Here is a 25,434-nt window from a genome sequence, read left to right on the forward strand (position 1 = left end):
ACAAAAGAAATGCAGTACAATTTATTGACAATCAAATATATCAGGAAATAATTCAGTATCTGTATGTATAATGTTTCAGGGGTTTAATTTAAATTATCATGTAACTGAATTTTGACAAACAGAATTAAGTAAAATTCTTTCACACTACATTGTATTAGAATATAATTATTATCTTTTCCAGGTCCTGCATGGTAATTACAATTTAAATAATATTTCTAAGTTAGTTAATTAAAACAATAAGGATGATTAAAATGAACCAATAGATTGTATGACCTTTTCTCCTTAAATTGAAACATTCCATATCATCTTCATATTATTATAAATTACAGTTACTGGGAAGTTTTTTCTTTGGTAAATCGTCATTACCTTATGCATATTATTAATTTTAGAATACACAGAAAAGGCTTTTTAGCCTTTGGAAATGAATATAAGCACAAAACCAAGACAAAAGCAATTTGCAATAAGTAGTAAAATGCAAGAAACACCTCTGGTATTACGTAGTAGCTGAAAGGTCAGGCTGTTAATTTGTAGATGGAATTCCATTATTTATTTATTTGTTCATTTACTTATTTTATTTATTTATTTATTTATTTATTTTTATTTATTTATTTATCTATTTCTTATTTTTATTCATTTTTTTCATTAGTTTCTTCTACATAAATCGTTTTGTTTCTCGCTGATGCAACTTTTGCAGTGTACACGTCGTCGAAAATATTCGTTTTGTTTCATAAAATATGGAATCGCAAATTTGGAGAGAGAGAAAAATTCGGAAACCCTCGGATATTGTCATATCCTAGGTTGTTCAATGGCCAAATGACAACAATTTCTAGCGTCATGTTGAAAAGGATAATTGTGAATGAATACTTTCATCTTATGGATATTGTTTGAAGGAAATTATGTCGGAAGATGTAGATGTTGACATTAGGGAACAAGTTTTCCACAACGCTGTTCGGGAGTATATCGTAAGTGATACTGGTAACCATTAAACATGTTAAACATGGAACACTCAAAATGTGTATTCTGCTCGTGTGGTTTTTAGAGCGTGATACAAGAATTGAAACTATGTCAAGTATTCAGCATTGTCACATTCCTGTTTAGGCCATCCTTAATGGTCAGATGACTTTAAAATCCCAGCATAATTGAAATCAATGCAGATCAATTATGTGGGAAGTTTTTGTTGTTTTCATTTTAAATATTCTGGCCTCATTCCAAAACCAGAACAGGTTTCATTGAACTTAAGAAGTTCTTGTGAAAAGGATTGATATCACTGAACACATATATTGTCACCATGTCTCCTGGGACAAGATTATTTTTCAGTGTAAAAGGCTCACATCCAGTCTTGCCAGAGATTGTTTGCCATCTATTTGACTTGCATTCATTTAACATGTTTAAGATTAGATACAAATATTAGAGTGATTATAGTACATGTAATTTTAAAATTCTAGAAGCATTTAATGAAATGATGACTTTAAATTTGCAAAAAAAAATTGTTTGATATTAAAGGTTATTAAGTAGGTTGTTCTTCTGTATATCAGTAATTAATATAAAATATTTGAAGATGTGATCAACAGATCATCCGTGGTACAGATGCAATTATTAATTATTTTTGTGTGAGTGTTTAAATACAGTAAAAACTTTCAGTGTAGGAAATTTTGATAAATTTATTAATATATTACAAAAAATTATCATTGCGCTTGCACGATGATGTGTTTTCTGTTCATGTCTTGTATCTTAATTTTACTCTCGGTATCTTATTAAAAAGAAAAAGCTCACATAATTTATTTGTGATCACATACATGGAGTTACAAGTACCCAGTTTAAGAGGTTTTAGAATGTGTTGAATAAAAAGTATGAATGTCAATATCTCTTCTATATAGCTAGTAAATTTATAGTTCCTTAAAGATGTACAACTTCCCTGTATTGATATATTTTTATAAGCATTTATACTTTGGAAAAATTTATATAAACAGAATGTCCATGAATAAGCTAGGTTAAACATATACTTAAAAATCCTGTAGACTGTTGAACACCCAAAGACTCAATTAAATGTACCAGGTATTTAACTAAGGTCGTGATGGACTGCAGTAATTTAACCCCTTGACTTGTTTAGGATGTTACTGATCTTAAATATCAGTGAATTGATTATGAACTTTACTTGAACTAAAGGTAACAAAACTTGATTATAGATCTGAGGAAAATGGGGGTGGGGGGGGGGGGGGAGAGAAATTGACACCTTAGGACCTGAAGACACTGTCTGTGCCAGCATGGACAATATCTGATCAGAGAGATTTAACTGCCCGTAATGTGTAAGAACCCACTGCTTTTACAGGATTGTACTTTAAACTTTTGTTAACACAATTTCTGTCTTGTCTGTAATCATATATAGAGCAGTGTTTAAGGTCGCTGCACTCTGAGAGTGACAGTCGCCCCACAATGAGGTCAGCTTCATAAAGTGTATTTGGTGTGTGATTTGTTTGACATGCAGTTATAGACATAGCAGATGCAAACTGAAAGGGGGTTCTGCGCTGTTGAAAACAGGACACGTACCTTAATCTTTGACATACATATTCATGTTTACCTTGATAAGTGAAAAGTGTGTTTATGAATGAAAAATATTTGTTTAGCTAGGTAAGGAGCTAGGGTACGGTGCTCGGACACATTGACATTGTTTTTATAAAATTTTCTTTGAATTCAAACAAGTGCACATACATGCATATTATTAATTTTGTTACTTTTTTTATTGCATTATTGCAATTTTATTTTTACATTTTCTGTGAAACATAAAAAAAATGTATATAAAGTATGACTATTATGAGGATTAATTGAATTTTTACCTGTCCAGTACATATAGGAAAATGATACTATAGTATTCTTGGATTTTGTTGGCTTAAAGTACCATAGTCAATACATTTACATGTACATGACTGTGTATATTCACATATATCAGAGAGCCTTATAAGCATGTAACTTTTTTGACATACCGGGTAGATACACCCAGTGGTGCAAGTAAGTATTAAGACATCTGATCTTTTTTGTAGATTTGCCTGCTGTTGTTTATTTTCCTGTATGTGAGTTCCTATGTCACAGTCAGGCATTTCAAAACCGCAGACTCCGAAGACATCTCATCAGCAGGTATGGGATGATGGGAATGAATTAGCTTTTTACTGCTAACTGTAACTATGGTCTGTTGAACTGCTTATTAATTGTATGGTAAAGAGTCATTATTAATTTTCCTGGGTATACATCAAGTTATAATAAGACTTAGTGTGCTCTTTCCACTTGTTACTTCTGACAATAGATACTGTATAATAACATTGTTCTTTCCTTCCTATGGCAAAAGTAATTATTATGATTCACAATGTACAAGAATATGTAATTGGGTTTTCTTTTATAGCTGTAGTTTGCTGTAATCATAAAATGTCTGGAGGTTACTTCAAATTTATGCTACGAAGCACACAAGGGGTAGGAAGGGGGTCTTGGTAGTTGATATAGTGATAGATCATAGACAATTACTTATAGCTTAATGCTGAGTTTGTGTGACATTTCTAGTGGCCATAAGGAGGAAGTTTGTCAGAGACAAGGGTGAAAGTTCTCTCTCTCTCTCTCTCTCTCTCTCTCTCTCTCTCTCTCTCTCTCTCTCTCTCTCTCTCTCTCTCTCTCTCTCTCTCTCTCTCTCTCTCACACACCTTCTGATGTGCTCTACAGACACAAATTAAGCACAAAGGTTAAGCACAAAAGACATGGCTCTAAATAACAGCACTCTTTACACCAGTTCTGTCTTAATTAATAATTTATTGAACATTCATTAATTAGAACACAAAGATAATGAATATTCTGCTATTATAATGATAAATCACAGTGTTCCTTTAGATTGTCAGTTTTTTGTGGTCAGAAAGCACCTCTGTGTATGAATGCTCTTAAATCTTTAATAAGGTTTTCCTTAGAGACTCTCTGAAATATTTGATTACACTGAATTATTTTATTTCACTTAACATACATGTACTAGTTTAGTTACGACAAAAGTTCAATGGTTGGTACAACAAGCTTTGAGAAAAAGTATTTTATTGAAAGGTTATAAAAGATTTCTCACATGTGTACGGTACGTAATTCAATTACCTAGCTGGTACAGGTTAATGGTTATCGTACAAGATTATTATTCATATAACAGTATAGTAATATTGAAAACTGTATATATTTTATAAAGTGTATTGATGAATTTTTACCATATATTTTATCGTTGTTGTGTGCTAATAATGAGACACATATTCTGTGTATACTTCTTACATAATTCTAGTACATATTTTCCGTTTCAGGTGAAGAGGATGCAGTGGTGTACAGGATTGCGTAAGATATTTACAACTACTTAGATCACACACTAGTAAACATAGTCAAGATTTGTATTTGTAAACAGGACCACTACACAGGATTATCAGTCGTTAAATACTTATAGATTTGTATATTATATGTACAAGTTCAGTATCGTACATGAATTGACAAAGAGATTAAAATGAAATCAATATTTTCATAGAAAATACAACATAGACATGATGTAGGCATGCAGAGACAGTCATTGACAGCTTCCCTCTCTCAGGGCTTAACCACAATTAACTTGACATCAGCATGCATTTACTGATGTCTAGATTTTGAATCAAGTTTTCGATCCATGAATTTTGCAATCAGCATCACTCAGTTGTTTCCTGATAAAGGCAGGAAAATTGACAGTGTGAATCTTTATATGGTCTAGACTTAATGATGCATTGATGAAGTCTTTTTATTTCTATTGATCCCTCTTGTCTTGCACATTAAATCTACACAAAATGTAGTTTTTGCCTAGCAGCAATTTCATTGCAAAAGGCTAAACAAATTGGAATTATATATATGTGGATGGATGGGGGTAAAACAATTTTTTAGGGAGTGGGAGAGGACTACTGCTAGGGAAGTGTTTGGGGGGGGGCAATGTTATGTGAGGGGAATAATGCTATGGGATGGTATGAAAGAGCACTTCTCTGTGGATAGAAAAGAACTACCGCTGATAGAGTAGGAGAAAAATGCTTCTTAAGTAAATGGAGGGTAAGATTACTCATACGGAAGAAGGAAAAGGGTTATGGCTAGGAGATTACTTCATAGGCTGAGGATGAGGGCTACTGCTTGAATAGTACCGTAGGAGATCATCATTTATAAATAGGGGGAGAAGGGTTGGGGTTAGGAAACTACATCATGGACAGGGGAAAACGAATAGTGTTGATCCCCATCTCTTTAGACACAGTTTTAACTATAACCTATGACTATACAGTTAAGAGGGCTGAACAGTAGTGGCTGTTTTTAGACTGAATAAATCTCCTTAAAAAGGAGAGCATTGGATAAAGATAGAACCATTTCAACAAGACCTTGGACTTTTGATAAGACATAACTATCTATTTCTAGCGTCAAAACAAGTTTATATGACGCTGGTTTCAAGTGAAATATGCACAGATTGCGTAGTCTAAGCTCAAAAGCCAGACAAATCTTGTTGATTTTTTCCATCGCTGGCAGAGTGGCCAGCAATGAAATAGACAGGCCTACGTCACATTGCTGTTTGACACAATTATCGAAAGTCCAAGCTCTTGTTAAAATGGTTCTATATGAACCATTCAAATTGTCATTCAAAAATATGATAATTTTTTTCTTTACTAAATAGTAGTTTATGGCTAACAATATCGTGTCTAAGATTTTAAGGTAAATCTTATGGTTAATTTCTTGACCATCCCGCCTCCTTAATAAGCTATCTCGTTATTGCTTTTCAGACTGTGGATGTGTACGTTCACCCTGTCGGTGTCTGTGGGTGCCATCCTCCTACTCCCTGTCTCCATCGTGTCCAATGAGGTCCTGCTGCTCTACCCCAAAAGTTATTATGTACAGTGGCTCAACTCCTCACTCATCATTGGTAAGAACATAAACTGGCCAGCCGTTATTTTTTTTTTTAGTTCATAACATTGGATATTCTTTGAATTAACGAATTTAGATTTGAAATATTAAATGAAAACAACAACAACAAATCAAAATGTGTCTGATTGAAGCTAGAAAAAATAACTTGACAGATGAGAATGTCTCTTTTTTGTTTTACATGTACATGGAGTGTTCCTTTTAATCCATGAAAATATGTAGGATTCATGTGTATCATTGCTCTCTAAAGTCACTCTCAGACATGCTTGCAAAACATCCTTGGTATTATTTACATGTTGTCTATTTTCAGGTTTCTGGAACAACATATTCCTCATCTCGAACCTGTCCCTCTTCTTCTTTATGCCATTTGCGTATTTCTTCACGGAGTCGGAAGGATTTGTTGGTGTGAAAAAGGTAGCATTCTTTTTATTAATTAAGACATTTGATAAATAAAGAGGGAATCAAGAACTTCTGTAACAATAGCTACGATTTGTTTGAATGAAATGACAGCACCGTTAGAATGTTAAATGTTAGAATTAGATGAAAAGTATACAAATTCTATTTTTGACATGTTTTTAAGAATAAATGGGTAAAATTAGGCTTAATATACCATTTCATTTGCACCATTAAATCTCTTATGAACTGTGATGTAATGCACTGTTATGCTAACCAGATTGAAGATAAATTCTAGTTGATTTTATGGTGTCCAGAGCATAATATTTATGATTAATTTTTCAAGTCTCAACAACAAAATCTTGTATGCACCAATAATTTTTTTCTTTCAAACCATGGAAAATAAATCACCTCTTTAGGAAAACTAAATAAATTTTGCAGTATTTGAGTTACAGGTAATAGATCCTTTAAGAGCCACAAGTGATGTAACGTTTGAATTGTTTCAGGGTATCTGGTCGCGGGTGTACGAGGCCGCTATTCTGCTGGTACTGGTCGGGATACTCATCATCGGACTCGCCTGGGTCGCCTCTGCCATATTTGATGGCAACAAACACACACAAGAAACGCTACTAGGTGACCACACCATCCTGTATCATAAGAATTTATTTTTATTTTCCAATTTCAGTGATAAGTATATAAAAATATGATAAATGCACTCCCTGATTGCATTTGTAATTCTTACTTTGGTGGCAAAGACCATGGGTTCATTAATACAAGTACGGTATGAAGTTTAGTGGGACTGGGAATTATTAAGTAAAACTAGCTTATAAGGAACGTCTATGTAATAAAACCTTATGCTACTTATCATACTTTTTATTTACATTGATTTTGTGGATCAACTCGGCTGCAAAGACTGCAAAAACAGGTGTTTGTAAAAATATCGATGAAACCACAATATTTAAGCTAGTCAAAATGCATTTTTATTATTATTTTTTTGTTATGACCTGGTTTGTTTCGTGTTTACGGAATTAATGTTAACCATGTCACATCTCCTTATAGATATCTGGTCCTACTACCTTCCATATCTGTATTCCTGTATCTCCTTCCTGGGAGTCATCGTCCTCATGCGTAAGTAGGAAGCATATCACCACTCTGACACCAGGAAACCAGACCAAATACTTACAGTTTTGACATTAAAAAAAAACAAACAACAAATTTTTTTTCTCATATGACCTTGACATTTATAAGAGGAATCAATTTCTACCCTCGCTCTGATAACTCATGACATACAGATACTATTCAAACTCTTTCTTTTTCATTGATACAAATGTCTGTTTGCTTTGTAGTTTATACATAAAAAAATGCATAGCGTGTACTAATGTGCCTTGTTTCTCCATACTTACACTGAACAATGTTTATCCTTCTCTTCAGTGTGTACACCTGTCGGGTTCTCCAGAATGTTTACTGTGATGGGGGAACTCATTGCCAAACCAAAGGTAAGTTAAAAGTCACAGAATCAATGCCATGACTGTTTAACTGGGATCTTAGGATAAAACCTGTACATGTAGTTATAAATGTTTTGCAAATGTGGATATTTTTTTATTGAAGGTGTTGAATTTTTACTTACATTTGAGAAAGTTTTTCATTTATGGCCTATAGGGAGGTTGAAATATCTAATAGCTACGGTATTCAAATAAGTATTAATTCCAATAATTTATAAAAAAGTTCATGTTGGTTAGATGGTAATATTTGGTTGTCTTAAAATTTTTAGCATTTTTACCATATGAACATTTCCACTGTCTGGTCATGACCAAGCATTATATTATTATTTTTTCGTAATCTGTCTTTTTGAAGTTCTTTCAAGACGTAGAAAAAGACCTTGTGATGGTCAGATTGACAGAGACAGATTTACGGCGGAGACTGACCTTCACCAAAGATAATAAATGTAAGATGTTCTTATTTTATGTATTCATTATATATATTGTGATAATTATAGCAATCAACAGAGAATTTTTTTCTTTTTACTAGTATTTAACTTTTTATGTACATTATTTAGGCAATATATGTCTTTTTGATTCACAAATTTTTTTAAAGATAATTTTAGTAAATATTTTAAACGTAATAATGAATAAGTATTTCATGTTCATTTATGAAATGTCAAAGAGACTGTGACTGATAAATTCTGCTGATATTTCTGTATATTTACATTCCACGTATATTTTGCATGTAAAGCTACTGCAGATATAGCACCATAACACAGAAAGGGTAATAAAAGGTTAATTGACGAGTTTTAATTGTGACGTCACAAACGTTGAACGCTGATAAATACAACGTCACAAGCGAAAATCAAAGATCACGCTTGTGGCTGTTACAGTGGCTCTTCCATTAATTTAGACTTATCCATAGGATAGTACAGTAATTTTGAGGTATAATTCGCATTTGCGTACAAGGCAAGAATGTAAAAAAATGTAAATATAAGCATTAAATCCTTATTTTTTGAAAGATATAGTCTCATAACTGCAACGGTGTGTGCAAACAAATTTTCATAGCGCGCCAACGCGCGTTATTCAATTTGTATGCACACACCGTTGCAGTTATGAGACTATATCTTTCAAAAAATAAGGATTCAATACTTAAACAACTTATATACCAGTACATGTATATCAGTGTTATTTGTTAGTTGAAACATATGTACTGGAACAAAATATGTGTATTAATATAAAGATACTGCATACTATAAGACTAGTTTTAAAAAACCTCAAAATGATTTTCTTATATTGTTTAAAGACAAGGCAGTTCCTGACCGACTTGCAAATGGTCACCTGTCGACGGATGAGCTGATAGAACAGCTAGAGAAGAACCAGTCCACTCTTAAGGAGCTAGGTAAACAGAGAATTATGATGCTCAATTTCTATTCTGATTTCATGAAAGTAAAATAAGAGACACTCTTACATGTATATATATATGAAAAATTGAATTGCCCTGTACATGTACAAGTGTAAAGTCTTCATAAATTTCCCTAGAAACTGTTCAAAGATTTCAAAGTATTATTTAAAGGTATAAGGCAGCATTTCAGAAAAGAACTCGCAAAGTAGTTCACAATCTTTTGTGTTGTATTGAATAATTCTTCCTGACTTGGAATCATTATCTTTCAGAGACGAGGAGTAAGACGTCCATTATTTGGAGAAATCTGTGTTATCCCCTTGTTATGTTGCTTTTACTTGGATTAACAGTGAGTACCTCATTGGTGTTGTCTTCTATAGCATATCTTTATATGTACAATGTATGTAGAATTTGTGTTCTCAATTTTAGAGATTATACATGAGTTAGAAAAGAGAAGCCCTAAATTACAAATTTTTGTTTTGCAGGTATTTTGTGTGTTAATGGTAGCCCAGAATTTTTTGTTGCTGCTTGTTGGTATCAAAGCTTTACCTGTTGGAGCAAAGGTAATACTGAAACTGTTAATGGATATCCTGCAACTTTTCATTGCCAAGCCAATTTCATAGCTTTAAAAACAAACAGTTTTGTCTCACCACATGTGTGCACTGTGCTATTTTCAAATACCGTTACAGACTAAATTATTGTATTTTTCAGGAAACTGTTTTAGGAATGGCCTCACTTTCAGCATTGGGATCATTTGGAGCTGCTTTAGAGATTATTCTTATTCTGTATCCTTTATCTGTTTGAAATTAAATTACTGTAAGTATAAGTGTATTTAATGGACACTTCATGGACTTCATGAAGGATTAAATTTATTGGCTTGTATCAGTATACATAATACATTACCATTCCTTGATAGCCACTAGATATGTAATGCTAGCCTCTGTGCTGGGTTTCTACAGCCTGCCAGGGTTCCGCAATCTTCGCCCCGTTCCACACGGCACTCCGATGGTCAAGGTGATAGGAAACTGCATAGTCCTCCTGATTCTTAGTTCAGCACTCCCTGTCATGTCCAGGACTCTAGGTAAGACTGCGGTGGGTGGTAGCTCTGATAACGGTCCACTTTATGCTTATTCCATAAATTTACTATGTAAAAGGGCTATCATATCTTTCCATGTCCATTTTATGCTTAAGTCTGTGCATTAATTGAATGGCATTGAAATAACTGGTAGTAAAACAGATTAATATTATGTTTATTTTCATTCAGAAAATTGTATGCTATTTAGAAAAGAGTATGCATGTACATGTACATGTAGTTTGATGCCACAGACTCCTTCAAGTTCATTCTTTGGTTTTCTAGGTTTAACAAATTTTGACCTGATTGGTAACTTTGGCAGTATGGACTGGCTGGGGAACTTCTACATCATTATGCTGTGCAATGTCGTGTTTGCCGGGCTCACCACGCTATGCTTAGTCACAAAATTCACCAAAGCCGTCAGGACGGAAATCTACGACCGACTGATGGCGTTCTTCATCAGAGAACAACCTGCGCCAGGTCATACTCATTCTTCTGTTGCAAACGGAGATGTTAGCTCAAAAGAGGACTAATAGACTAGAAACTACATGTATAGTGTTCATGGCTACGTACATTTTATATATATATATCTTTAGTTGCCATGGAGTAGTTCTTTCAAAATAGTTGTCCAAATCGAGACTGTGATATGTATAGGTTTGTGCGATGAAGAATTTTTTGCGTGTGTGTGTGTTTGAATGCTTGGTCAGTTGCTTTAGATATCATACATGTACAACATGGTCAGTATTTACCTATAATTACATAAAATCATCTGGCAAATCTTTTATTGTACCTGTACACTGTACATGTAAATATATGTACAGAAAACATTTACCTTATAAGGGTGTTGTGTTGATTAACACACTCATTGCAGTATTGCTTATACTAATCAGTTTGGATTTTTTTTTCAATGTTTAACTTTTAACATTTCACATGTACACATTAAACTGAAACCCAGTTGATGAGAAACTTAAAGATTGATATTATCTGTACAACTTTTACAAAAAAAAAAAGGTGGAGACACATTAATTAAATGTGAACAAAAACATCTGGGAAACTTAATTTCAAAAATATAAAAAAAAATCCTGTTTTTTATAGAACAAAGGGGTTTATGTATATATTACTCGGTAGTACTGTTACGGTGTGTGAAAGAGGGTTGTAGTCCTAGTGATCCCATACTTATTGACCTTACTTATATAAGTACAATGTACTTATTATTACACTTGTAAACAAATATTTATTTTATATTTTATTTTATGAAATCCATGTTAATATCAAGAAGACTGTATAGTCTTCAATATGTACACACTAGTCACATTACAGGTATAACCATATATTGTATACATACAAGATTAACCCCCCCCCCCCCCCCCATTTTACCCCATTGACCGGTCTTGTCATGTGTGAAAGTAAAACATGCTTGTCTGAATTCTTCAAATTTCTTCTCCATCATTTACATATCCTGTGGTTTAAACAAAAAGCGAAAGACTCAAATTATGGAGAATTTTTTTTTTTTTAGGAAAATTTTATCTTGGATCATTTATTACACGTGTGTCTGCTGTAATGTAAAGCAATATATACGTGCATGAATTTTCATCAGAACACTATATTCATGAAACATGTATGTATGCCATAGCAATGCAAAATACTCACATTATATTAATGTAAGACTATTTTTTTGTATTTTTTCTTGAACGATTTTTTTTGTGTGTATTATTATTAATTTTTTTCTTTTTTGTCAAAGTAGGCATATCCTTATTTGGATCGCCTTGTAACTTATATGTACACCGTGTATATATATGTAGAGCTTCTACTGAAGGAGTTCTTGCAAGAGTTGTAAAATTGTGTTAATGGAAGAATATTGTATGTAGATGAGATGTAGAAATTCATACATAGATTTGGTTCAAGATCATAAGAGAGCTTAGATTTGGTGTTTTGTATGTAAATAAAGTAAAACACGGTTATAGCAAACACACTTATAATGAATTGACACTTACTGCAAAGTGATTTTCTTCCCTGTGACTTTGTTACATGAATATAACGAATTATGCTTATAACGAAATAAAATCGCCCGTCCTTGGCACTTTGTTATAAGCGTGTTTTACTGTTTAAATTTCAAATGCTGTGTATAAATTCTATCCAAGTCTAAGACCTCTTCATGATCCTCAGGGTATTTCTTGTCTGAAGTGTTCTACAAGTTTCATCTTTCGTTTTTTCAAATAAAACTAATTAGGATACTGTATTATCAAAAAAAAAGGACACAATGTGATTTCATGTTGCATCACTTAGAGTTTGCTTTACGTATGTCATAATTTGAAATGACGGAGTTGGATATAATGCCAAAAATGAAATATCAAGTGCGTTTTTAGAGTTATCAGTCACATCTATTGCACGCTTTTAACCATAGAACTTACAAATAAGAAACAACTTTCCAAAGACGTCATCCAAGGAAAGTGTAAATGTTTATTCCATTGGCTTTGAACAGCAGTTCATGCAACATACTCTTTTTTTTTTACAGTACTCTAGTGTATGAAGTAACACTAGAATACTTGCATATTCTAGCGATTTTAAATATCAGTGTGAACAATTTTGCTTTGGACGTGATTTTGTGTAGCTTTTGATTTTTTAAGATTCTGTGTCCATGTGCTCTGATAGTGCTATACCGGTATTTTGTGTCTGTACTTAATTTGAGTGTTTGCTCATTTGAAACAAATTGTGAATGTATGAAATCTGCATATGAACAATTTTGAAAAAGGTCAACTTTATTTTTTCTTGCTGATGAGTTCAGTTATTCCATTAGCCATTTTAAACTTACAAGTTCTTATTTACATTGAAGAACAATGAACAGAGCATAATGATTATTTTTGTATTTGTCTTTTTTGTCTTAACGTCTATCAAGGGGACCATAAATGTTTTGTCTTTATTTTTGTTTGAGGTGATAATTCATGAAAATTTGAAGTCATATTCACCACAGATATTCATAATGAAAGTCAGATGTGAAGTGTGAAAAGTAACTCATTACTGACCACAGGTCTAGTAGCTTGGCCGCTTGTTAAAAAAGTATTATATTACTTTGCTCAAAGCAATAATGTATTATGCCGCTAATTAAAACAAAAATTAGAGAGAGAATAAAAAAAAATTAATCCAGATTTTTTTTTGCCAAAACGTTTTCTTTTAAAATTGGCTGCTTTCAGCAGAGGCAGATTTGCACCATCTAAATCCTAACTGCAGTTCAGTTAATTTTTTTTGTGTATGCAAAAACCAGTGTTTTGTCCACATAGATATAAAGATGTAGAATTTATGTTAGAAGTTGAGTATGTATTGAAGAATGCTTTATTTTGACTTGGTTGAGGTATAGCTAAGTTTTCCTGACATTGGACCTGTTTTAAACATTGAAAAAGTGAGGTGTCTGTCTAAGGTGTGAACATGTGTGTGTGGATGTGTGTGTGTGTGGATGTGTGTGTGTTTGGATGTGTGTACATGTACCTCAGCTGTTCCTTTCTGTTTTAACAGCTCAAATTCCATTGTTTGATGAAGCTGTGTGCAATACTTATTTTGCCAATATTATGTTGCATTGAAAAATAAAGCTAAATAGAATTTTTATTTGTTATTGTTCCTATTATTTCATCGATGTAAATGAAATCGAAAACGAGTTATCACTACATTTAAAACTTCTTTTATTTTAAGCCGACAATACCGTCATACTGTTGGAATCTGCAGATAACCCTCAAAATGCCCTCAACGAATTTTATAACATATTGTACTCGGTGGAAACTTAAGGTTTATGTCAATAAAACAAAAATAATGTTTTCTCCAAAGGTGCAACATCGAAAAAGATTTTTGTATTATAAAGAAGTTATTGAAAATGGTAAGTGCTTTGCGTACTGCTTACGCTTAATTAGCGATAAAAATTATCTTAACACAAACTTTTGGAAAAGACAACAAATTTATGTTCTCTGAACTCATGATCAATTATAATTCTAAATCTCTAAGAAAATTGTATGTATTTATTTCAAATATCTTCGATGCCGTCTGTTGTTAATTTTTTTTTCCCCTATTCTTTTTTTCTATAGTTTACACCATAGTCTTACTCAAGTATTGATTCTAGCCTATTATTTATCCTGTATGAATTGCATGTACATGTATCTATACCTCTAACAATTTGTATTTTTATGTATGTTATTTATGTGTTCCTCTTTTACCAACTTTTTTGATTTGAGCGAATAAACTAAACTTGAGCACGTATGCAACTCCTATGAAACTGCTGAATAGAAAATTAAGAAAAATATTGCATGTGTCTCTGCAGTAGATAATGGACATAATGAATGAGTATAGACATACATATACATATTCTTGCAACAAATTCAGATTCCAATATTCAATTAGGAATTTTGCCCTTTGAACATATAAGTTATCTCCGGGTCGGTTTGCCAAGGTTATTCTAATTTTTAATAGTCTAGCTAGTACTAAAACAGTTTGTTAGTGCAACTCTTCGGAATAGAATTATTTCAAACTTTCACAATAAAGACATAATTATTGAGAAAGTGTTTTTTTTAAAGGAAATTCTTGTTTCATTATTTTATCTTTAAAGGGTTACTTAAAAGCTACAATGTCGCAATCTTATAGTTAATATATTTAAATGTATCATAAAATACATGAGTATCATATAAAATTATTATATTTTTGTGAAGATGTGAATGTGACATTTCAACTTGTGATCTTTTAATTTTTTTAGAAGAATAAACAGGCATAGGTCATATTACCCAATACCTATTTTTTTTATTTCCGGAAAAATGTTGGTTTTGTAGGATTTTCTATTTCGATCGGGCTCGATATTCCTTGTGTGGAGCCGAACGCGCAAGCAAGTGGAAAAAAAACTTAAACAGTCTTTTTGCAGGGAAAGTAAAACAAGATGTCAAAAGAAGAGAAGCCAGAAAAACGGAAACGGTCCATTAAGAAAGAAAACCCAGAACAAAAAAGGATTAAACAAGAATCAGGTTCAAAGGTATGAATGTAATTTGTATGCGCGAATTTCCTCGGAGCGTATACTTTGATATCATGATATTGATTTGATATTGATGTACATCGAGCATACCTAATATTTTCCTTTTATATCACAGGAATCCAAATTGACAACGAGTCTGTTTTATTCTGAAGAAGCTGAAGTAGACACAAGATCTCCTGAAAAAGATGTTGAGGTTTTTAAATCCACATGTTCAGACATTCGACAGACCATGCTTGATATCAAGTCACTTAAAGATAAGAAAGCTGTAAGTATCACTGAAACATAAATTTGAATACATAAATTTGAAAGTATCAATTGATATGATTTGATATTGGTTCCAAATACTTTATTATATTAATTTTGTGCATTTGATTGTATCAAAACTTTGAATAAATTTTATGTAAGAAAAGAAAATTTATCTTGCCTTAGTACGGGTTTGTGTTTTAAATTGTGTATCAACTGTTTCAGTCACATGATGAATTGGAAGACAAGAGAGTCAGTGTCATGTTAGATTTCATGAATTTGAAGAAACTGAATCGCCTGGCACATATTCGCTGTAAAAAAGTCAGGGAACAGACCAATGATGTAAGACTTCAATTCAAATTACATTGAGCATGCAACTGGGTTAATACATCCATTGTACCGCAGCATTTGAGGATGGACCTATTAATTGACCGTGCTTTATTTGTTATCCAGATAGTTAATAGATAACAACAAATAACATATAGCAAATTCGCAATACAAATGCTCAAGTCACCAAAACCCCCAACCCAAAATAATTACCTCATGCTCAATGAAGTACAGTACTAAATACAAAGTTTACATTGGAGATTTAGTAAACTGGTTGTGATAGTACTGGTAGATTCTTTTTATGTAAACATCGGATCACCCAACCTTGAAATACCACGTGGCTTTTTATGAGTACATGTATGTAGATTGCTCTTCTTTGTAAAGCGCTTTTAATTAGAGTTTTATTTGAAATAAGGCACTACCGTATATAAATTTTGTTATTATTTTATTACTATCTATGTTTTATGAATTCTATCCTTTTTATAGGCCAAACAGAGAATTGACCATTATCATCTACAATTACAGAACCTCTTGTATGAGATAATGCATCTGGAAAAGGAGATTACAAAATGCTTAGAATTCAAGTTAGTGATTTTACTTACATGTACTGATAGAATACACTAGGGTACATGAAAAGGTTTGGTTGTTGTTGTTGTTTTGTTTTTGTTTATGTAAAAATTAATAATTTTATATATATTGTTGTTCAGGTCTGTAATGAGTGTAGTACCTACATGAAAATTTGAAAACTTTTATCATTTTCAAAGGATTACACAATATCTGTTCCAAATTTATATTCTTATCAATCTTTTAAAAAACTGGAGTAAGTTTGTTTGTAATCTTGTTTTGACTTCCAGATCAAAAGATGAGGAAATAGAGTTAGTGACATTGGATGATTTTTACAAGACGGCTCCGTCGGACATTTCTCGTACAGTGAGTATAATTGTTACATAAAATTAAACTATAGACTCTGTAAACTGTGTACTTCAGCATGTATTTTTTTCTTCACCATTGCACTCAGCTGTCCATATTAATAAATCGTTCCATTGTGTAGTCATCTTCGCTAGCCAAGGGTTTTCAGTCCACTTTGCTCCCCATAAACCCTTGGCGGATTTCATTACGAAAACTCGGTGACAAGCTCCATTTTATGATTGGCTGCAGCTGCGAGTAGCTGACCCAATCACAGTGCTTGTAAATATAAACTTTAAAAGAAAACACATGTGTGATCTTTGGTAAAACATTCGGTGCTTTTAACAAGTTGAGGCACAAGTTCTCGAGTACAGTGCCTCCCCAACGACGGTCTAACCAGATCGCTTTAAAAACCTATATATTTTACTGGGATTATACATAGTTCTGCAAACTTGTCAAGGCTCGCGTGATAGCATGGGAAGTAAACATGGCGAATGTAGAAGTTGCCTATCCTGTTAGTATATTCGTTCCTGCTTATGGTTATTGCTTTTAAAGGTTCAATGAGCTCTGTTTTATTTTATTTGTTTGGTTCGCATTATTCACGACAATGATACCTGGTTTTATGGCCTGAAAGCTTTCATATAAATCGGCGACTTTTTCATTCCCGGTACAGATCCTTACAAAACACTATGAATAAAACATTCCGTGCTTTCCCACGGTTATAACTTAATTCGTATTTAATAGCATCGTTAATTATGTTCCGATATTCGGTAGTCAACATGTTTTCAAGTTGTATTAATGCTGTAGTGTATATAAAACCTGTTGTTTAATTCAATTAAAATGTAAATATGCAAGGGGCGCAACTCAAGTTGCTCGCTAGATAGCGCCACCACATCACCGAGTTTTCGTAATGAAATCTGCCAAGGGTTTATGGGGAGCAAAGTGGACCGAAAACCCTTGGCTAGCGAAGATGTTGTGTAGTATAAGTTAGCCATTATGGAGGCTTGATGGTCAGCAAATTGCTCATCAGATCTCCTTAAAATTTTCAGATATGATTTGTTTAGATATAAACTATTATTTAGTAAAAGGAAAAGTCCATGTTTTACCTTTGAAATGTGAGTACTAAGAACCAACTTTTATTCGCGACAACTTTATTGCGCGATTTACTAGAGCCAAAGTGGTTCATGGCTACTAATTTTCACAACCAAGATGTAGATTATTTTAAAACTAACACAGCAGAGGCTTTTAGGACTAGTTCACGGCTAGAAATATTCGCGACGATGAGGCTCTCGCTACTCATAAAAATTTCTTGCACGCGAAAAGTTGGTTTACAGTATTTACTGTTTACAGAGCTCTTCTTCTAAAGTATAAAAATAGCCATTTCCATCCATACCCTTTTAAATCTAATTTGCTAATATTTGACAGGATACCACAAAAACAGATCCCCATCTACAGAGATTGGCCAGATTGGAATGGGAGCTAGAACAGAGAAAACAGTAAGATTTGTTTGATTGGTTATGTCCAGGATTTTGAAAAGATGCATGGATTCAAATGAGGGATTCAAGCACCAATGCCATAAAACTTGAACAAGCTTACTTTTATCCGATCCTTACTTTTACACAAGGATTGAAATGTGAAAAAAGGGATGAAGATCATATGGAAACTTATCCAAGTTAATGGCCCAGCATCCAGATAGTTTTTTACAAAAATTAAGCAAATACAGTACAGAGATGTTTGGTGTTTCATAATAATATTCAATTAATGGGAACTTTTCTCTTACAGACTCGCCAAGAAATTGAAGGATTCTAAGCAAAGCAAAGAGGGCCTTGCACAGGAAATAAAGAATAAACAAGAGTATCTTGAAAACTTGCAGCCGAAACTGAAGACAGTTTTAGAGGTTAGAAGTACATATATACATGTAACGGGTATACAAATTACTTCCTTGTATATAAAGAGTATCTATTATATATGCAATTGTCTTGGCAAATTCAAGATGGAATGAAAATGCATTGTAAATTCAAATGCCATGCTGGTGTTGAATTTGTGTGTAATATTTATTTCAATTTCTTACCTGAACATCAATTAAATCAGAAGAAATGAAACAGAATTTCAAGCTTACTACAGGAAACACAGATTTAGCAAAGAGCAAAGAATGAGCAACATTGTAGAAGGAATTTATTATATCCGATAAGTTTATAATACATTTTAAGATTTGGGAAGTAAAACTGACTTAGCTGTAAGTGCGATATTGTTATAAGGATATTTGCTTTAACCATGTTTTTCTTTGCACTGATTAGATTGTACTAATGCAGAATAGATAAACTGACGGATTTTGTTTTTACTTATAGGCCACCAAGCCAGTACAGGAGTACCTGGACATGCCTTTTGATCAGATCCGAGAGCAGCAGGAAACAGCCCGACATCTTCCACCCCCTCTCTATGTTCTGTACATGCAGACATCAGCATACAGACAAGCTTGTGGTAAATTGCCTCCAAGAGAATTAGAAAAACCTAGTCTTTTTTTAAATCATAGAAATTTTCCCACCGTTAGGGGGGAAGTATTATCATCTTAAGGTACAGGCTTTTCGTGACAATGTTTTAGTGCACATTCAAGACTTGAGATGATGTGGAAAATTATCAATTTTGGATTTTTTATTTAGCAGTAGTTGATTTTTTTTCTTTCCGCAGTGAGAAGGTAATGAAGTGCTCAAAATTTGTTGTTTGAAAATGCATTATGTATGTAAGAATTTCTTGGTGAAGTTTTGTTATGTGTTTACTTGTCAGACAAAGACCTTCAGGTTAGCATCATAGGAGACCTTGATGCAGCTAAAGCTATCAAATCAAGTGGAAAGGTTGTAGGTACGTGATTTTTAGGCCAAATTTTTTATCTATTCACGAAAGAAACTTAATCCTTTAACAGTGGCATTCTAACATTTCTTTAAGCAAAATTCTGATCATTTAGAATATTTCCTCTTTTTCATCAGAGGAAGACAGCGACAGTGATCAAGAAGAGCAGGAGCACTCCAAGAAATCGGTACCAAATCTTTTGGACTTCTGTAAATTTATAACATTTGGCTGTATATTCCATATACTGTGGTTTCATTAATTTTCGTGGGTATCAATTTTCGTGGATTTTCGGAAAAACACAGTTTCAAAGATACCGTATTTTCCCGACGACTCGTCGATGCGGACGACTCGTCGAATTGCCCATTTTTAGCCAAAATTTTAACAAAATCCTTCGATACGTCGATCTCAGACCATACGTCGATCTTATCACTTCAAAATGGCCTATAAAACTGCAGTAACATTATCAGTGTATGATGCCACGATGTCACTGATATTGCTACCAATTATTATTAATGATTAACATTTAAACGATTACGCTTTATACTTATGCATCAAATGTTCAAATACCGGCAACTTCTACAAAGTCGCTTGCATTTTAAACAATTCCCGATATCGCGTGTTATTCAAAACTAAACTTACTTTGTCAGAAATATTTTATTCCCAAGCATTAAAATAAGTATCCACTCTGACTATCGCCAGTGTATTCGCCATTACGTAACCAGCCACCTGTTGACTCGGCGCGTGGTCAATGTTTGTTTAACAATTTCCGGTGTCATAGGCATGCACCTGTCTCGTGTCGGACTTCAAAGGGGGATCTCAAGTGCAGAAAGCTTAGCAATTACTATGATTTGATGAAACTTGTTTACTTTGTATCCAGTAATGCAGTTACACGCTATTGTTTTACATAGACACTGTTAGAAATAGATCGATCATTTGTACGACTTGATAATGACGATATACGACATACATACGTTTTCTAAAAAAATTATCTAACAATAATCAAAGAATTGGACAATAATTAATGAACTATAATCACTCTTATAACGGTACTCTTTGTATACACAGGGAGTGAAATTGCCGTAAAGATCTCAGCCCTAGGGCAAGATTATTAACACAACCGGTGTCAGCCTATTGTATAAACAGTAGTATTGATAATTGCTGATTACGTATTTTAAGATTGAATTTGACCATTAAATATTTCTGATTTATACTTTCCACTAACAACTCTTTACAAATAAAATAATTGAATTTAAAAAAACATCCCCCGGACCTACTGCAATATTTTCTTCCATTCAAACTTGGTTTCAATTTTACTGCGCAATGTTATCTTCCTACTAGTGATACATAGAACCATGTGACGATGTGTTTATAAAAACGGAACGGTAAAACTTTTAATTGATTAAAGACAATGTAACATTATTTAATAACTGTTGTTATTATTATGTATTTAAGTGTTGACAGATGAGTGAAAATGATAATTATTAAAGATGAACAGTGAATTCAACAACGTAATTTTCAATCACACAGCCAACTCAAGATGATTAAAACCAAGATTTTTAATGCTATTTTAAAAAAAAATTCTGACATCGAGCCTACGACAAGTCGAACAAGACGATAAGTCGGGTGCTCTGCTTCAGAGGAAAAAAATACCGACTAATCGTCGGAAAAATACGGTACGTAATTTCGTGGCCAATGATCCTATCAATACAAAATGTTAGTTGAAATTGAACTTCAATGAACATTTAATTTCGTGGATCAACTTAACAACGAAATCCACCAAAATTGGTATTCAACGAATATTGATGAAACCACAGTAGTGTGTTTGACGGAATACTGCACACTACACATGCATTAAAAAGTTATAATTTATTCATGATCAGATTATTACATGCACTAGGTTAGTAAATTCACAATGTTCTTCAATGCAACAGTGTATAGCATTCCTATAGGTAATTTTGTTGGAGAGTGACATATTTTGGAATGAAAATATCATTGAGTTATGTGTAAAGCAATTGAAAAAAGATTATTTTACAATTCAATGTTTAACATTCAAGGTTATGGTCATATTTAATTTAAAATAGATTAAAAAAGTCAAGAGGATAAGTATTAAAGTTTGTATTCTTAATAAAACAGAAAAGGAGAAGGAAGACTGTGGATAGTCGTGTACAAGAACGCAAACAGCAGGCTCTGAAGAAGCATCCTCTGGCTGTGAAACTGGACATCAACTGTAAAGGTCTGACTCAGAACACAAATATTTATATCGAACTTCTTTCCAAACTGTACAGAGTAAGAGAGTTATTACTGCAACATTGTATGTCAGCTGTGTGTATTTTTAACCAACGAATCTAATGTCTGCAATATTTTTGTAACATTGTCGAGAACCAAAACATACACATACATACATCTGTCACACGTTTGTTACATTATATATATACCCTGAACTCCCCATGGGAACAACTCTTGCATTGGTAATGTAGATTAAATAAAGTAGCTACTAATAAAAGTTAAGTGTTAATTGATGTATATTTCTTCTTTACCTCTAGATGGTAACAGTTTGCACTTGACCTTCAACTTCCTGATCACCTTGGAGATCATCACTGTCAACATCAGCCTCACTCTGGCAGAGAGCAACATTTCCTCCATCTCGGGAAGGTATGAGAGAGATATTCTAATATAGTAAATATGTATCCATGTTATTTTCCAACTTGTAATGCTAATTCAATAATGATTTTGGAAGTAAATATATTGAGAATACATGTAGTATTATTGGAGCATTAATCTCCCAACATGTACTGCAAATTCCATATTCATCATTCTGTATTTCTGTCTTTAGAATTTAAAATTTAGTGTTGAATACATGTACCTGTACTGTATTTTGTTGTGTGTGGTATTCAGTGTTTCAGAGTCCAATGTCACTCTAAGGTATAGAGCCCTATTTGCTGCATGAACTTATTGTTTGTTTATTATGATTGTTAATTCATTGTTCTAGTCAGTGGTACTGCTTCATGTCAAGTACAAAGTAAATGAACAATGTACATTTTGTATTTTAAAAACAAAGTGGCACTTTGCATTTCCAATCTTTCAAATGAATTTTGTTTGTAGATAAACATTGTTAAAAAAGAGACCTATAAAGTGAAGTGTAATAATATAGAAATACTTGAAGCTGAAACACTGCAAAATGTTTTTTTCTTCTAATACAGTTTTATTGCATTTATATAATACAATTGGTATTCATGTCTCCATGTACATAGTTTTATTTTATATACCAGTAATATAATAGTCTGATTGTAGTTTATTGTAAACATTCAAATCTTCACATGTACAATACATATCTCCTTCAAAACTAGTATCATTTACCATGTCTACTGTTATTTGAAATACCGGTACATGTATTATCTGTGAAGCACTTTGCAATGGTTCCATGCATTGTCTTAGTTTATGGGTTAACACATCTTTTTATAGCTGAAGTTAGATTCTTTCTTGCACATACGAAATAGAATACAGCGAAAAACTTCTGAATACATTGTACCTGTAATAAATTGTGATTTTTTTTTTTAACTTTTGAAATTTGCAGTGACCTTTTGGCGCCCGAGTCAGTTCTTACAGATCTCTACCCTGGTGATCATGGTAAAACGTCCCCTAATCCAGCAAACAAGTACGAGCTCAGGAAACTTGGGTGAGTTTAGGCATTTCCTAACTTTATTCCATTATCTTCAAGTATAACTTTACTGCTAAACACTGCCACAGTAAGTGTGCTTATAAATGATTTGTGCATAAAGCAGATTCATTCCCCCTAACTTTTAAATTGTATCATTACTATTGTAAATTTTTGAGATGTAAATTATGGTTATATTGAATCAAAATCACTCGTTCTTTCATTTTGCTTTTTTTTACTCTTACGTATCTCAAATATATACACACATGTCCATAACTGTATGACATCTCCTAATCTTGTGACTTTTAGTCTAAAAGACTTTACCAGCTACATCACAGAGGTTGGATGGCCATATCTATGGGCTCAGTGGTTGGGTGGTCTGCAGTTCTTGGAAAACAATGCCGTGAATACGCCGGAGGAGGATGTCAGCTTTGCTCACATGCAGCAGACGATCAGACGCTTGAAACAGAGGGTCAGATCTAGACTCTGTCTGATGAAGCAGACGGCAGCATTTGGTAGATATAAGTGTTATTGATTATCAAAATTTAGAATTTATATTAAAAAAATCTCTAAATTGTCAGAAGAAATACTGTAAACAAAAATTATTTGTGTGTGAGAAAATTTTGGTATGGTAGATCAGCAAGAACCTTATCATTGTTAATCTAACTCAGTGCAACCACCTTTATGTCTCTTAGTGTTATTCTAATTAAAAGTGCTTGATGGCAACAATAAGTCACCACCAAATAGACTATCATTGATACCTTGTGAAATGAAGTCATGTTGAATAAAAGTCATTTCCTTGAAATGTGTTTTCTGAAATGTTCAGATTGTAGCAGGTGGTTTGGAGAGTACTCATGACACAAGTATTTATTTCACAGAGACTGGCAATGTGGTGGTGGATCCAGAATACCAGGGCCTATTTCCCAGCAAGATTGTGTCCCGGCTGACGTCGTGGAAACGGTCAACCTATGAAGACTTTGCCGTTCTTCCACACGCACAAGCTCTGGTGGATGACGAGGTCATAGAACAGTCGGACATTTTCTTCACGGCTGTCATTGAAAGGGGATCAGGTATCTTTATGTCAAATCTGTATTTGATATTTTTTATTTTCATTGAAATACCGGTATGTGTAATTGTATTATTTCTTTATGATGTTGGCTTTAAAAGAAGCTCCACTGGTATTTTAAATGGGATTTTTTTTTCATTGCAGCCAAGATGACAGCCCAGATTGTTATGACTCACGACTATCCAAAAGTTGCCCCAGTGTTTGTAGTGTCTGTGCTATGGCAGCACGAGAGAACAGCTGCAAACGACAAACACATCAAAGTAAGAACATGCATGAGGAAAAGCTTTCTATTACAATATTGTAAACTTGGAAGATTATTATAACTAATACTTTCTTTTTTCTGCTATAACAGGAAATGGAGGAGGAGGTGAATGTTCACCATGAGGAGTTAATGAATTCAAAGTCATGTGACACCGTACTATCCAATCAGATGCAGAGATTGCTAATGTGCTTTGACATATATCTGGAAACTGAGGCAGCTGGGTCAGAAGAGGAAGGTCCCATGGAGATATCTAAGGAGAAAATATACAACCGAATGCTCAGGTGTGTATTTAAACACGTACATGGCACATTCTTCTGTGTTTGAAAGATTAAAGTTCATCATATGAAAATTTGATTATGTGATATATATGTATTGATTTTCAAAAAAAAAACCAAATATTTTATATATGTATACAGTATATAGAGTACCTTGAAGTATATAACTCATATACATTGATTCCGAAATAGATATTTACTGGTAAATAGGGCATGAGTATGAAAGTATGACAAAGCAATAATGTCTTTGAAAGCAGAATAACTGCACTATGCTGTACGTGTTACTATTAACAACTTTAATTGGGACCTAGGGATTATGTTAAATGTATTCTGGACTATGTGACCTAATCTGTTGATTTTTCCTGTTTTCCACAGAGGGCCTAGTAGGAGCAAACCGTACAGATACTGTCCAGACATTGGAATCTTCACTCACAGATAGACTTTTATCAAGTTTCAATATCATAATAATCAAAGATCTGTTTCATCAATAATATAAATGTAATTGCTCTATCGGATAATGTCATGTATGTTTCACTTATTGGTGGCTTAAACAAAAATAAAATCATGTCACAAGGTTTTTT

At 33.2% G+C, this 25,434-nt stretch overlaps 2 protein-coding genes across 3 annotated transcripts; both read left to right on the top strand.

Annotated features, from left to right (window-relative positions):
• The first annotated feature begins 791 nt into the window (after nucleotides 1-791).
• Nucleotides 792-13,870, top strand: LOC128184793 (protein LMBR1L-like). Its single transcript, XM_052854383.1, has 15 exons — nucleotides 792-962; nucleotides 3,039-3,132; nucleotides 4,314-4,344; nucleotides 5,784-5,923; nucleotides 6,233-6,336; nucleotides 6,822-6,948; nucleotides 7,375-7,443; nucleotides 7,747-7,811; nucleotides 8,170-8,260; nucleotides 9,103-9,198; nucleotides 9,471-9,547; nucleotides 9,684-9,761; nucleotides 9,910-9,983; nucleotides 10,122-10,279; nucleotides 10,556-13,870. The coding sequence occupies exons 1-15, from the start codon at nucleotides 897-899 to the stop codon at nucleotides 10,801-10,803; spliced, it is 1,518 nt and encodes a 505-aa protein (XP_052710343.1). The 5' UTR covers nucleotides 792-896; the 3' UTR covers nucleotides 10,804-13,870.
• A 1,238-nt stretch (nucleotides 13,871-15,108) lies between these two features.
• On the top strand, nucleotides 15,109-25,428 carry LOC128184758 (THO complex subunit 5 homolog). Of its 2 annotated transcripts, XM_052854352.1 has the most exons (19): nucleotides 15,109-15,272; nucleotides 15,388-15,537; nucleotides 15,741-15,857; nucleotides 16,329-16,426; nucleotides 16,697-16,772; nucleotides 18,174-18,244; nucleotides 18,531-18,645; nucleotides 19,097-19,229; nucleotides 19,533-19,607; nucleotides 19,733-19,782; nucleotides 21,729-21,828; nucleotides 22,139-22,247; nucleotides 22,491-22,517; nucleotides 23,170-23,271; nucleotides 23,560-23,765; nucleotides 24,129-24,320; nucleotides 24,461-24,576; nucleotides 24,669-24,859; nucleotides 25,229-25,428. In XM_052854352.1, exons 1-19 carry the CDS (start codon nucleotides 15,180-15,182, stop codon nucleotides 25,290-25,292), a joined length of 2,085 nt encoding a protein of 694 aa, XP_052710312.1. In that variant the 5' UTR covers nucleotides 15,109-15,179; the 3' UTR covers nucleotides 25,293-25,428. The 2 variants fall into 2 exon arrangements, with proteins under 2 accessions (XP_052710312.1, XP_052710317.1); XM_052854357.1 differs by lacking the exon at nucleotides 22,491-22,517 and having other exon boundaries at nucleotides 15,110-15,272.
• Nucleotides 25,429-25,434: the final 6 nt, after the last annotated feature.

The sequence above is a fragment of the Crassostrea angulata genome, chromosome 1 (assembly GCF_025612915.1).
Source record: "Crassostrea angulata isolate pt1a10 chromosome 1, ASM2561291v2, whole genome shotgun sequence".
NCBI lineage: Eukaryota > Metazoa > Mollusca > Bivalvia > Ostreida > Ostreidae > Magallana > Magallana angulata.